Source organism: Eleutherodactylus coqui, chromosome 1 (assembly GCF_035609145.1).
Source record: "Eleutherodactylus coqui strain aEleCoq1 chromosome 1, aEleCoq1.hap1, whole genome shotgun sequence".
NCBI classification, from domain to species: domain Eukaryota; kingdom Metazoa; phylum Chordata; class Amphibia; order Anura; family Eleutherodactylidae; genus Eleutherodactylus; species Eleutherodactylus coqui.
In genome coordinates, this window is record NC_089837.1 from 266,507,298 (window position 1) to 266,520,109 (window position 12,812).

The following is a 12,812-nucleotide window of genomic DNA, read 5'->3' on the forward strand; positions in this document are numbered from 1 at the left end:
GATGCTCACAACAGGACAGCTACCGTTTGAGTTTTGATGAGTTGTAGGTACAGTTGGGACCCTATGTTATGCTTCTATTCTGCTAAATAAATTGCATGTTCTACATCTTGTTGTGTGAGCTTGTATTTGATACCCTTAAGAGTCGCAGTTAGTGTGTCCTATTGACACTTCCTTTCCCCGCTAATGCAACCTGATAACTGGGTTACACATAGGATTACACACAGGTCTGTTATGATGGTTTACGTGCGCGTATCGGCATATATACAGTGATGCCATAGCTGCGAGATGACAACCTCATGCTTATGGTTGGGCGACGAGTTAATGCCCGCAAGTGCTGTGCTGGGTTGTGGGGCGCGTGCATGTAGTGTTGCCATGATGCCTTGCTGATGTCGTAGTTCTCAAGGTATCCTTACTGATCTTCTGCATGCACAATGGATGCAGGGAATCTACTGAGCAACTCATGCGAGACCCTGGCATTCTTGGACATGCGCAGTCTGGCTGCCCAGACGCCAGAGGATTCATTATAGAGTGGAGCAGGACCCAATGGCGATTGGAGTTTTGGTTACCTGTCACCTGTGTGTGGTATGTATTGGTCGGATTTTACTGGTTGGCTTTACACTAATTGATACATAGTTTTGTATAAAGCATCTGTTCTGTGTGCCCATAAGCAGCTTGACAAAGACTCCAGTTTGGGGATCAAAACGTTGCTGCTGGTCTGTTAAAGAAGTGGTCCCTGACGGGGTGAATTTGCACCTTTCATGCTGTCAGATATCTTGCTCCTATATGTACAAATCACAAATATTAAGTGTTTTGCTTCTTTTTTCTTCCACTCCCATAAGGAAGAATGGGTGACTTTTCAACAGAATGTCCCAAAAATATGACGTGCTGCAAACTTTCTCTCGCCTTGCTTCTTGCAGCGTGTATGTAAACAAATCTATTAAAAAGAATGGGTTCTTTCCCCACCTGCAACGCAGAAACCGCGCAAGAAAGTCTTGGCCGCCTGCCCACGGCCAGGTTGGATTCCTCAGCCGAATCCAACCCGACGTCACCTGCACACCTGTCTGGATTCTTGTTATCTGTGCTGCGGATGTGCACTCGCCTAGCTATGACATGCATGCCACTGCCTTTCTGCAATACCATTCAATGGAAGCCACCTGTGCTGTAATAGAGCATGCTGCAATTTACCCTCCGCGAGTGGAAAACTGCAATTGATTTCTGCTGGTGGACAGAAAAGCGATTTTCAATGGCATGTCACGGGGAGTATTTGCTGCGGAACGCCTGCTCAAGATTCCGCAATGCAAATATGCGCGGTGCATTGGGGCTATGTAGTCAGAGTCCCTGGTGGTAGTTGAAAGCACTGGACCCCCTCTGAAGCACACTGGGGCTGAGGGCCGTGCCCTCCTGGAGGCCCTCTGTAGCACCCTTGGCTGCAGGGCATGCTCTCCCAGCACTTCTATAGCACACTGGGCTGCAGGGCATGCTCTCCCAGCACTTCTATAGCACACTGGGCTGCGGGGCATGCTCTCCCAGCACTTCTATTATAGCACACTGGGCTGCAGGGCATGCTCTCCCAGCACTTCTATAGCACACTGGGCTGCGGGGCATGCTCTCCCAGCACTTCTATAGCACACTGGGCTGCGGGGCATGCTCTCCCAGCACTTCTATAGCACACTGGGCTGCGGGGCATGCTCTCCCAGCACTTCTATAGCACACTGGGCTGCGGGGCATGCTCTCCCAGCACTTTTATTATAGCACACTGGGCTGCGGGGCATGCTCTCCCAGTACTTCTATAGCACACTGGGCTGCAGGGCATGCTCTCCCAGCACTTCTATTATAGCACACTGGGCTGCGGGGCATGCTCTCCCAGCACTTCTATTATAGCACACTGGGCTGCAGGGCATGCTCTCCCAGTACTTCTATAGCACACTGGGCTGCGGGGCATGCTCTCCCAGCACTTCTATAGCACACTGGGCTGCGGGGCATGCTCTCCCAGCACTTCTATTATAGCACACTGGGCTGCGGGGCATGCTCTCCCAGCACTTCTATACCACACTGGGCTGCAGGGCATGCTCTCCCAGCACTTCTATAGCACACTGGGCTGCGGGGCATGCTCTCCCAGCACTTCTATTATAGCACACTGGGCTGCGGGGCATGCTCTCCCAGCACTTCTATTATAGCACACTGGGCTGCGGGGCATGCTCTCCCAGTACTTCTATAGCACACTGGGCTGCAGGGCATGCTCTCCCAGCACTTCTATTATAGCACACTGGGCTGCGGGGCATGCTCTCCCAGTACTTCTATAGCACACTGGGCTGCAGGGCATGCTCTCCCAGCACTTCTATAGCACACTGGGCTGCAGGGCATGCTCTCCCAGCACTTCTATTATAGCACACTGGGCTGCGGGGCATGCTCTCCCAGCACTTCTATTATAGCACACTGGGCTGCGGGGCATGCTCTCCCAGCACTTCTATTATAGCACACTGGGCTGCGGGGCATGCTCTCCCAGCACTTCTATTATAGCACACTGGGCTGCGGGGCATGCTCTCCCAGCACTTCTATTATAGCACACTGGGCTGCGGGGCATGCTCTCCCAGTACTTCTATAGCACACTGGGCTGCGGGGCATGCTCTCCCAGTACTTCTATAGCACACTGGGCTGCAGGGCATGCTCTCCCAGCACTTCTATAGCACACTGGGCTGCAGGGCATGCTCTCCCAGCACTTCTATTATAGCACACTGGGCTGCGGGGCATGCTCTCCCAGCACTTCTATTATAGCACACTGGGCTGCGGGGCATGCTCTCCCAGCACTTCTATAGCACACTGGGCTGCGGGGCATGCTCTCCCAGCACTTCTATAGCACACTGGGCTGCGGGGCATGCTCTCCCAGCACTTCTATAGCACACTGGGCTGCGGGGCATGCTCTCCCAGCACTTCTATAGCACACTGGGCTGCGGGGCATGCTCTCCCAGCACTTCTATTATAGCACACTGGGCTGCGGGGCATGCTCTCCCAGTACTTCTATAGCACACTGGGCTGCAGGGCATGCTCTCCCAGCACTTCTATTATAGCACACTGGGCTGCGGGGCATGCTCTCCCAGCACTTCTATTATAGCACACTGGGCTGCGGGGCATGCTCTCCCAGTACTTCTATAGCACACTGGGCTGCGGGGCATGCTCTCCCAGCACTTCTATAGCACACTGGGCTGCGGGGCATGCTCTCCCAGCACTTCTATTATAGCACACTGGGCTGCGGGGCATGCTCTCCCAGCACTTCTATTATAGCACACTGGGCTGCGGGGCATGCTCTCCCAGCATTTCTATTATAGCACACTGGGCTGCGGGGCATGCTCTCCCAGCACTTCTATTATAGCACACTGGGCTGCGGGGCATGCTCTCCCAGCACTTCTATTATAGCACACTGGGCTGCGGGGCATGCTCTCCCAGTACTTCTATAGCACACTGGGCTGCAGGGCATGCTCTCCCAGCACTTCTATTATAGCACACTGGGCTGCGGGGCATGCTCTCCCAGCACTTCTATTATAGCACACTGGGCTGCGGGGCATGCTCTCCCAGCACTTCTATTATAGCACACTGGGCTGCGGGGCATGCTCTCACAGTACTTCTATAGCACACTGGGCTGCGGGGCATGCTCTTCCAGCCCCATTGTTACACCCTGGGCTGCGGGGCCTTCCTGGAGCCCCTCTGTAGCACACGTGCCTGCCCTCTGGCAGCTAGCTAGCTATACAGGAAGTGAGGCCGCCAAAGATCCGCCCTGAGTAACGCGGCAGGCGATCAAGCACGCCCCGTCTTCTGCTGGTGAGTGACGTATAGACTCCTCCCCTGGTGTGTGCACATGACGTGGCTGTGACGTAGTAGGCGGGGATCAGGCCGCTGTCAGGCAGACATGGAGACCCGCTACAACCTGAAGAGCCCGGGTGAGAGGGGACGGGTGGACGGAGTGTGGTGGGGCTTTTCTCATGTAACTCTGCAGTCAGTGAGCGGTAACTTCCGGTTTAGCGAAGTGGTTATGTGGCGCCGTCTGCTGGCTGTCACGGAGCTTTATTTGTCTCTGAGGTTGTGTCGCCTCCGTCGTTAGCCTCTACAGCCTGGGACACATATATCCTCCTTCCTGCTGCCTGTCACTTTGGCAGCTGGTGATTGGCTGCAGTGTGCAGATGATGTCATAGGTGTAAGTGTGACCGGTAAGGACAGCAGGGGGCATCATGTCCTGGAGTAGGCAGGATCCACTCTTTCCTACTGCGCTGCCATAGTGAGAAAAGTGCTGGATCAGGCTACGCCAGACCGCTGTATGCTGGCGGCGCTGACCACTGTCAGTACTGACGGGATTGTAGTCTCACCGTGTTCTTTACACTTTTGACTTGATCTCATTGGGAGCTATGTGGCAGCGCCAACCCGGTTGTAGCGCCATGGTCAACGCACTCCGCTTCCTACACTGAGAATGGCAGCCCTGGGAATTAGCTGATTGGTGGGATCTGAGCGGTGGGTCCCTGCCGGTCTATTACTGATGGTCTACTGGTCATCAATACAAAACATTTCATAAAATCCCGGAATACCCCTTTTAAGCCATGTAAACCATTGTAAAGAAATTAAAAGACACAAAGTTAGCATAACACTTAAGGGGCTGTCAGGTCACTGCCCGCCTTCCTTTTCAATAGGACCCCATGTGTCAAAATAGTGAACAGAACTATACTTACCCCTCTGCAGCTGCTGCCTGCTGAGGTCCTGGTGATTCCTGTGACGGACAATGTCCCAGGTAATCAGGTAAGCGCTGCAGCATCGGCACCCGTACTGGCATTGGCACTCCTGAGCTCCCCATCATGTCAGGGGTTCAGTAACGAGATGATACCCCTGGATCCTGGCGTCTGTGGAGGGGTAAGTATATATCTGTTCTAGGGCTTATTCACGCGGGCGTATGTGTAGAATACTGAATAGGGTCATAATGTTTTACCGCCCTGGGAGCTGGTGGTGAGCCGGCTAGCGCAGCATACAGCAGCGACTCTGCATGACGGTGTATCTGACGCACGAGGTCATGCACTGTGGGACTTGGTTTTCTTTCTTTTTTTTATTCTCCACTCTGTCTCATAGCGGCGTTACATATGCCACGTCACGCATACGCAATGTATTGCATACAGAGCTATAGGGCCGTTCCTTGGGGATACGTGGTGAAATAGAACATGCTTTTCACACTTGTGCGTACTTTCAGTGACTCCATTCACCATGTAATACGCTGTGAAATCACGCCTGTGTGAATGAGCCCTTCTTTTTACACAGGGGCTCCTGTTGATACCAGCAGCTGGACAAGCCCTTTAAGTCCTGTTAATCTGTACAAGGCTTTCCGTGGTTGGTCCATAGAGTGTGTTTTCAGAGAACTTTCTTAGCACTCCATGGTATAGAAAAGGATAAAAAAACCAATTCTCCGCAGTTTTAGTCCTGAGCATAAAAGGTGTCCTGCAGCTTGTGACAGCTGTTCCTCCTGCTGCTGGCGTCGCGGGTCCTCTTCTAGCATGTCTGACCTGTGATTTACTACTGGAAGCCTGGGGCTTGTGATTATGGAGCAAGACCACTACATCGAGCTGTATTTACAGGGCACCAAGTCTGAATGTGCCCCCATGGAAAGCACATTCATCATGATTTGATCGTTTATGAACAATCGTAAGAATTAATTGGTCAGTGAGAAGCTTAACAATGAAATGATCATTTATGATTACGTAAAATAGTTGGCACTATTGCTAAATGTACCATAAATGCCACAATCTAGAATTAGTATGTATAGAGTATCCCTGTATAATGAATACAGCAACCGAATAACTGCATAGTACCGTGACTGGATGCCCCAGTTCTTGGTGGCACTTATGCCTACTGCCCGCTCTTCCTTGAGGAAAACCTCACATTACCAGAAACTCAGACTCTACACCTGGGAACATTAGAGGACCTGTTTCATCCAGCTGTATACCTTTACAGCCACATCCCTGCTGATTCATCTGGTGTCTGGATTTTGTTCTTAGCCAGCTGCTTTCCCCTCCCCTAAATGATGGCTCCCATTATTTTGGAGCCCAATATTAGCCAATTATGAAGTAGGCAATATCCACTGTACAGTGTCACTCAGCTGTAATGCCAGCCATTGCCACCAGGTGGTGGAGACCGCACACCTGACAGTGGACTGGTACCGGGTTCTGAAAGTTACTGGCACTATAGGAAATACACTGGAGGAATCTGCAGGAAAGCGGCTACAACTATGCAGCTTGTTAGCAGGCCTCTTTACACTGTGGATAACTACTATTCCACCAATTGGGCATGGAGAGGGGTATTATTGGATTCTGAGGCTAGGTGAGAGGCTCCCTCACCCAGTGGTGCCCAACAGACACTGACCCACCTGCATGATGAAGACAAGTGCAGTGATCAATGGCAAAGCTCAAGCCTGACATTTGTGTAACCTACAATGCACAGGCTGCAAACTGTTCCAGCAGTGACAGATCCAAGGGCAGTTGGCCGCTGCAGAGTTGGGGTGCCTTCACACTTGTGATTGCGATATTGCTGTATTTTTGTTTTTAACAAAAATGTCGATAGGACTTTCTAATGTTAAAAACGCATCGCACAAATATCACAAAGCACACTTTGCGATTTTTGTGCAATGCGCTTTAAATCTTAGAAAGTCCTATTGACATTTGTGTTAAAGAAAACACAGTGATATTGCAATCACAAGTGTGAAGGCACCTTTAGAGGTGCATGGCGAAAAGTGGCGTCCTCAGCCGTGCCATGTGAGTGCAGGTTACTTACCGCTGATTGCTGGAGCTGCACACGTGGCGTCTGAGCTGATATTCCCATCTCGGTCATGTTTAGCTGATATCTCATTGCCTCTTTTAAAGAAGTAATGGTCGGGTATGTTGCTGTATGACCCCAGTAGGTTCATTTTATTAATTATGAAAATTTGCCAGTAGTTTAACTTAAAGGAAGATGCCATCTGGTAATTTCCAGGTAGGTAACTAGTAGGTGGCAACAAATCTTGGAACTGCCACTATGGAAACTGCAATTAGGGTTACTTCACTGTTCCAGAAGTTGCCATAATTGTCAATGTCCATAAGGAAAATAGAATTAGTAAATCCGCGTGGGTTTCCCGCATGCGTGATCTGCGCCCATAGGGAATCATTGGACACCCGCAGGTAATTCAATACCTGCAGATGTCATTTTTCCCTGGCGCTCAGATCGCATGTGCAGGAAAGCACCCGCAGCATGCTCCATTTTGTGCGGTTTTCCCGCATGGACGGCTTCCGCGGGAAAGCAGGAGTTTAAAAAAAAAGGTGTGCACGGCGAATGCACGCTGCTGGCGTACCGGGCACATCTGCCAGGCAAAAGAAACGAGGTCCGGCTCTGATGGAGGGGAGATCCGCAGCGTCCGGACAGGTAAGTATAATCTATTTCTTGGCCTCATGTCTGCGGGCCAGGAGAGACCCGCTACGGGATTCTGCACGGGGAATCCATGCGGGCCCGAATTTCCCTGTCCACATGAGGCCTAAGAGTTTGTAAGGTTCGGCAGTGGTAAAATGACTAGATTCCCATTTCTGTTCCAGCTGTTACTTTCAGTTCTTACAATGATTAAACTGTACACTTGGTTTGTTTTCCCCCTTAACAGTGTTACAAGGTGACTCTTCAGCTTTACCTCATGTACTATTGTCATTATATTTTACTGTAAAATATAATGATCTCTTAGAATTCAGTGTTTCCTTGATGATGGCAAAGCCTCTGAGCCCTGAGGCAGAAAAGCCTCACGATTGGGATAAGATGTTGGTGGGCCTCCAAACATAGCCTTTGTCTCATCTGTCCACAGAACATTTTCCTAGAACCGTTGTGGAACATCCTGGTGGTCTCCAGTAAGCTGGAGATGGGACAGCAGTGGCTTCCTTCGTGGTGTCCTTTCGTGAACACGTCAGTGTTTTTCTAGTAGCAGAAACATGGACGGGTTTTTGCCATTTGTAGAGTGAAGGTCTTTTGCTGTTACCCTTGGGTTCTTTCTGGCCTCTTCCAAGATCGCCCATTGTGCTCTTGGAATGATCTTACTAGGCTGCCCGCTCCTAGGGAGAGTGGCAGTACCTGTGCATTTTCTTAATTTGTGGATAATTTGTCTAAATGTGCATTCTGGGGATTGGCCTCTCATTGTTCTTACGCTTGGTACAGCAAAACGGGGGCATTGACATGATCTCCAGCCGCAACGTTCAAATGTATGATGTCTAATTAAGAAGTGCATTCTTGATGAAGGCACGGAGACTTGCATTGCTTTGAATATATTTGCAATACAATCTTATTACCGCTGTTCTATGGGAGTGTGGGGTGATAATACTGCAATATTGGAGTACACTGGAGGCTTGAGATTGTGGTCAAATAGTGACATTGGAGAAATGAGGGGGCAAATTCATGCTTCCCTGTCTGAAGGAGGGTGAGGGTTGCTTGTAGCACATTAGATTCTACCTTTCATTTTCCTAAAGCAGGTTTGGAAATGAAGGCAGTGATTACTAGCTGCTATGGCTCACACTCGGCTTTGCTTGGAACACGATGCACTCCAGTGTTTGGCAGATTGTGTATTGTACTGAGTTTTCTGTAATTGGCTTGTATTTCAGCTGTGAAGCGACTCATGAAGGAAGCTGCAGAACTGAAGGATGCTACAGACCACTACCATGCCCAGCCACTAGAGGTATAGGAGAGTTCATCCTAATTGTAACTCAGCTGAAGTGGTAAAATTAATTGTTTGCACTTGCCCGTGTTGAATGTATGTCCTCTGTCCGCATTAGGTGGAGTCATTTTGCAAGCTCACTAATATCTGTGTGAATGTAGCAAAATGTAGTATTCAATTACTTTTTTACATTGTGACTAGCAGTTTAATCAGTTCAGCATTTTACAGATATTAGCCTGTATTAGGGCACAGTTTAGGATCTCCGGTTTTAAAGGAGAGAAACTGAAATAAAACAGAAAAAACTGGAACAGCTATATTTCCCCATTAATTTCAATGCAGTTTAAAAAAAAATGGAAAGGCTTCCATTCCATCAGTTTGTTTTGGATGGAAAATAGTGCAATCTGGAGCATAATTTTAACGGAATGGAAGCAAATGGATGCCTTTCTGTTTGGTTTCTGTTACTTTTTTTGGAACCCCATTGAAATCAATGGAGGAAAAAAAACAGATCTGTTCTGTTTTATTTCAATTACTCTCCTCCCAAAATGGAGCAGAACTCTTAAAACCCTGAGCTGAGCCCTGATGCAGATGTGAAAGCAGCCATACTTGATGGCCGCCTGCACACAGATATATTTACATTGCAGAATCCGCAGTGGGCGTCCTCCTCCGGGTTTCGCAGCAAATACCGTCCATAACATGCTATTGAAATCGCTTTTTTTTCCTGCACATGAGCCAAAATCAATTGCGATCTTCTGAAAAACAGGCCTAAAGTCTATAGTAAAATGCTGAAAAATCTACAGTGTTTTGGGTTTTGACATTTTTGTTGTCACTGTTTATTTTTTAAACCTAGCTCTGGGTGTAGTGTTTTCTGGAGTTATAGTTTTTCCAGTATTTAATTAAAAAAAAAAAGTACACAGTGTTACAAAACATGTGACCATATTTTATTATTGTAACAATTCATGGTCAATGTGTGATTTAGTTGCATGGTTTTTGACACCGCATGACATTACTGTCCTGTGCGAATACACACTTGTGGTCATGTTACATGGCTCCATTAGCCGCCGGCCTGACAGTTGAGCTGTATAAAGGGGCCAACAGCTGTTAAACAAGCTAACGCTCACTCCGCTGCTTGTGTTATTCCTAATAGACGCCCTGCTCTGGGGTTGAAACGCATTTCCCTTGTTCACTTATGAATTAAATATATTTATTTGCTTTGGAGCTAGCTTGGCATTACTAATTACCATTAGCTGTCATATGTGGAGTCTGCCTGGTTTGGAGCTGAGGGAAAAGCTTGGTCAGTGAAGGCTTGCAGCTCTGCCGTTCAGTCCTAAAGCGTGTATATGAGGTTGTGCTCCTCCCCAACACAAACCATACCAGGTGAGCAAGTAGGATGTGGTTGTCCTTCCTTATTTACTTTTGAGTGACTCCTCCAGCTAGTGCCTTCTGTTTTTCTCTTCCTTGAGGTTCCTTGTTCATATAACAGGTTTGGCAGCTCTTTACTTCTTCCTTCAGTACTTGATCGCATGCAGGACTTTAGGATTCCTGCAAAAATCTGAATTGTGGAGCAGTGAATTAATTTAATTGCAAGACCTACTTGTTTTGAAGCTGTTTGATCCCTTTTTTAGTGACCCATAACCCATTAACGACCAGCCCATAGTTTTTTTACGTCCTGCCTAAGTGGGCTTTATTCTCTGAGGACGTAAAAACATGCGTCCTACAGAGAATAAAGCTCCGTGGGCTATGGACGTGACAGCTCCATGCTGTCAGTGTCCGCAGGTAGCCGACAGCATGGAGCTGTCATCCTGGGCTGCGGGGACCCCCCCCCCACCCCCCTGCAATGCGATCGGCGCTATCCAATGGATAGCGCAGATCGCATAAAAGTTGCAAAAAGTACAAAAAAGTTAGATATTCAGCTGCCCTGATGGATCGGATCCATCAGGGCAGCTGAAAATACTCACCCGCCTTCTCCGCACTGCCCGCTGAAGATCCTCTCCTCCCGGACCCGCCGCCGGTCTTCTGCGCATGCGCGCCAGACGATGACGTCACGCGCATGCACAGAAGCCCGGGAGCCCCCGGCAAATTCAAAATTTCCTGGCTCCTGAAGGTAGCCGGGAACCAGGAATTGTTACCGGGAACCGCGGTGAGCGGTCCCCGGCCCCGTGATCACCGCTATCCAATGGATAGCGGCGATCGCGAAAAAGTTTCAAAAAGTAAAAAAAAGTTAGTTTCACCTCCCCTCATGGATATGATCCATGAGGGGAGGTGAAAATACTCACCTCAGGTCCGCCGATGTCCCCGGTGTTGCGGGACTCGAAGTCCCCCTCTGCGCATGCATGCCCGATGATTGACATCGGGCGCGTGCACAGAGGGGCTAGAGCCCCGGGAAATTCAAAATCCCTCTGCTCCTGGCTGCCATGTGTAGCCAGGAGCAGAGAGATTATACCGGGGACATGATCACTGTTACCCAATGGATAACAGTGATCATGTAAAGTTAAAAAAAAGTTTAAAAAGCGTACGTTTCATCTCCCCTCATGGATCATATCCGTGAGGGAGGATAAAAGCACATACATAAGGCCCCTGGATTTATCTGCGGACCTTACCTCAGCTTCTGCTGGGGTTATTTTTAGGGAGTCAATTTTTATTCAGTACAAATGAGCAATGGGGCCTGGAATTTATTCAGTTGTGCCCTGCAATCCAACGGGTGTTCCCTCCATTATAGGCCTTGCCATGTGTCCTGTAAGTCTATTAGGGCCACATTGTGTATGTCTCTGAACACGGGACAAACAGGGGTATCCATTTTGGGGTGAAAGTCTTCATTTATATGTGTGCTGTACAAAAAAACCTGTTTTTAAATTGACGCAATTGCCCAAAAAATAAATAATCGTAATTTTTTCCTACTGCTTTGCTTAGATCTATTCAAATATTGTACGGTTAAAATACACAGTACACCCCTAGATGAACGCGTTAAGGGGTTTAGTTTTCAAAATGAGGTCATTTGTGGTCATTCTCTATTGTTTTGGGCGCTCAAGAACTCTACAAGTGTGCTATGGGGCATAAAAGGCCTTCAAGCAAAATTTATGTTCTAAAAGCCACCGACTGCTCCTTTCATTTTGGGCCCTGCTGTGCATCCAGACATAAGATTAGGACCACAATGGGTATATTTCTGAAAACAGCACAAACAGGGGTATCCATTTTGGGGTGCAAGTCTTCATTCACATGTGTGCTGTACAAAAAAAGTTGTTTTTAAAGTGACAGAATTGCCAAAAAAATGAAAATCACAATTTTTTCCTCTTGCTTTCCTTCAATTCATTCAAAAACTGTGGCATCAAAATAGGTAGTACACCCCTAGATAAATTCTTTAATGGGTCTAGTTTTTAAAATGGGGTCATTTGTGGGGGTTCTCTATTGTTTTGGGTGCTCAAGAACTCTACAAGTGTGCTATGGGGTCTAAAAGGTTTTCCAGCAAAATCTATGTTCTGAAAATCACCGATTACTCTTTTCATTTTGGGCCCCGTTGTGCATCCAGATAGAAGATTAGGGCCACAATGGGTATGTTTCTGAGCATAGGACAAACAGGGGTATCCATTTTGGGGTGCAAGTCTTCATTTATGTGTGTGCTGTACAAAAAAAACAGTTTTTAAAATGACAGAATTGCCAAAAAAACGAAAATCACAATTTTTTTCCTTTTGCTTTGTTTGAATTCATTCAAAAACTGTGTGGTCAAAATGGGCAGTACACCCCTAGATAAAATCGTTAAAGGGTCTAGTTTTCAAAATGGGGTCATTTGTGGGGGTTCTCTATGGTTTTCGGCGCTCAAGAACTCTACATGTGTGCTATGGGGCGTAAAACGCCTTCAAGCAAAATTTCTGTTCTGAAAGACACTGACTACTCCTTTCATTTTGGGCCCCGTTGTGCACTCGGATATAAGGTTAGGGCCACATTGGGTATATTTTTGAACACAGCACCAACAGGGGGATCCATTTTGGGGTGTAAATCCTCATTTTCATGTAAACTATAGAAAAAAAATATGTCTTTAAAAGGACATATTTGCAAAAATATGAAATTTTACTTTTTCTCCTCTAAATTGAATTAATTCCTGAAAAAAACTGTGGGGTCAAAATACTCATGA

General features: G+C 47.9%; 1 protein-coding gene across 1 annotated transcript in view; it reads left to right on the top strand.

Moving 5' to 3' along the window:
* The first annotated feature begins 3,873 nt into the window (after window positions 1-3,873).
* Window positions 3,874-12,812, top strand: part of UBE2J1 (ubiquitin conjugating enzyme E2 J1) — a 39,210-nt gene continuing 30,271 nt past the window's right edge. The window contains exons 1-2 of the mRNA XM_066608597.1: window positions 3,874-3,935; window positions 8,634-8,707. Coding sequence (XP_066464694.1) covers window positions 3,905-3,935; window positions 8,634-8,707 — 105 coding nt within the window. The 5' untranslated portion in view covers window positions 3,874-3,904. The remainder of the gene's footprint in view (window positions 3,936-8,633; window positions 8,708-12,812) is intronic.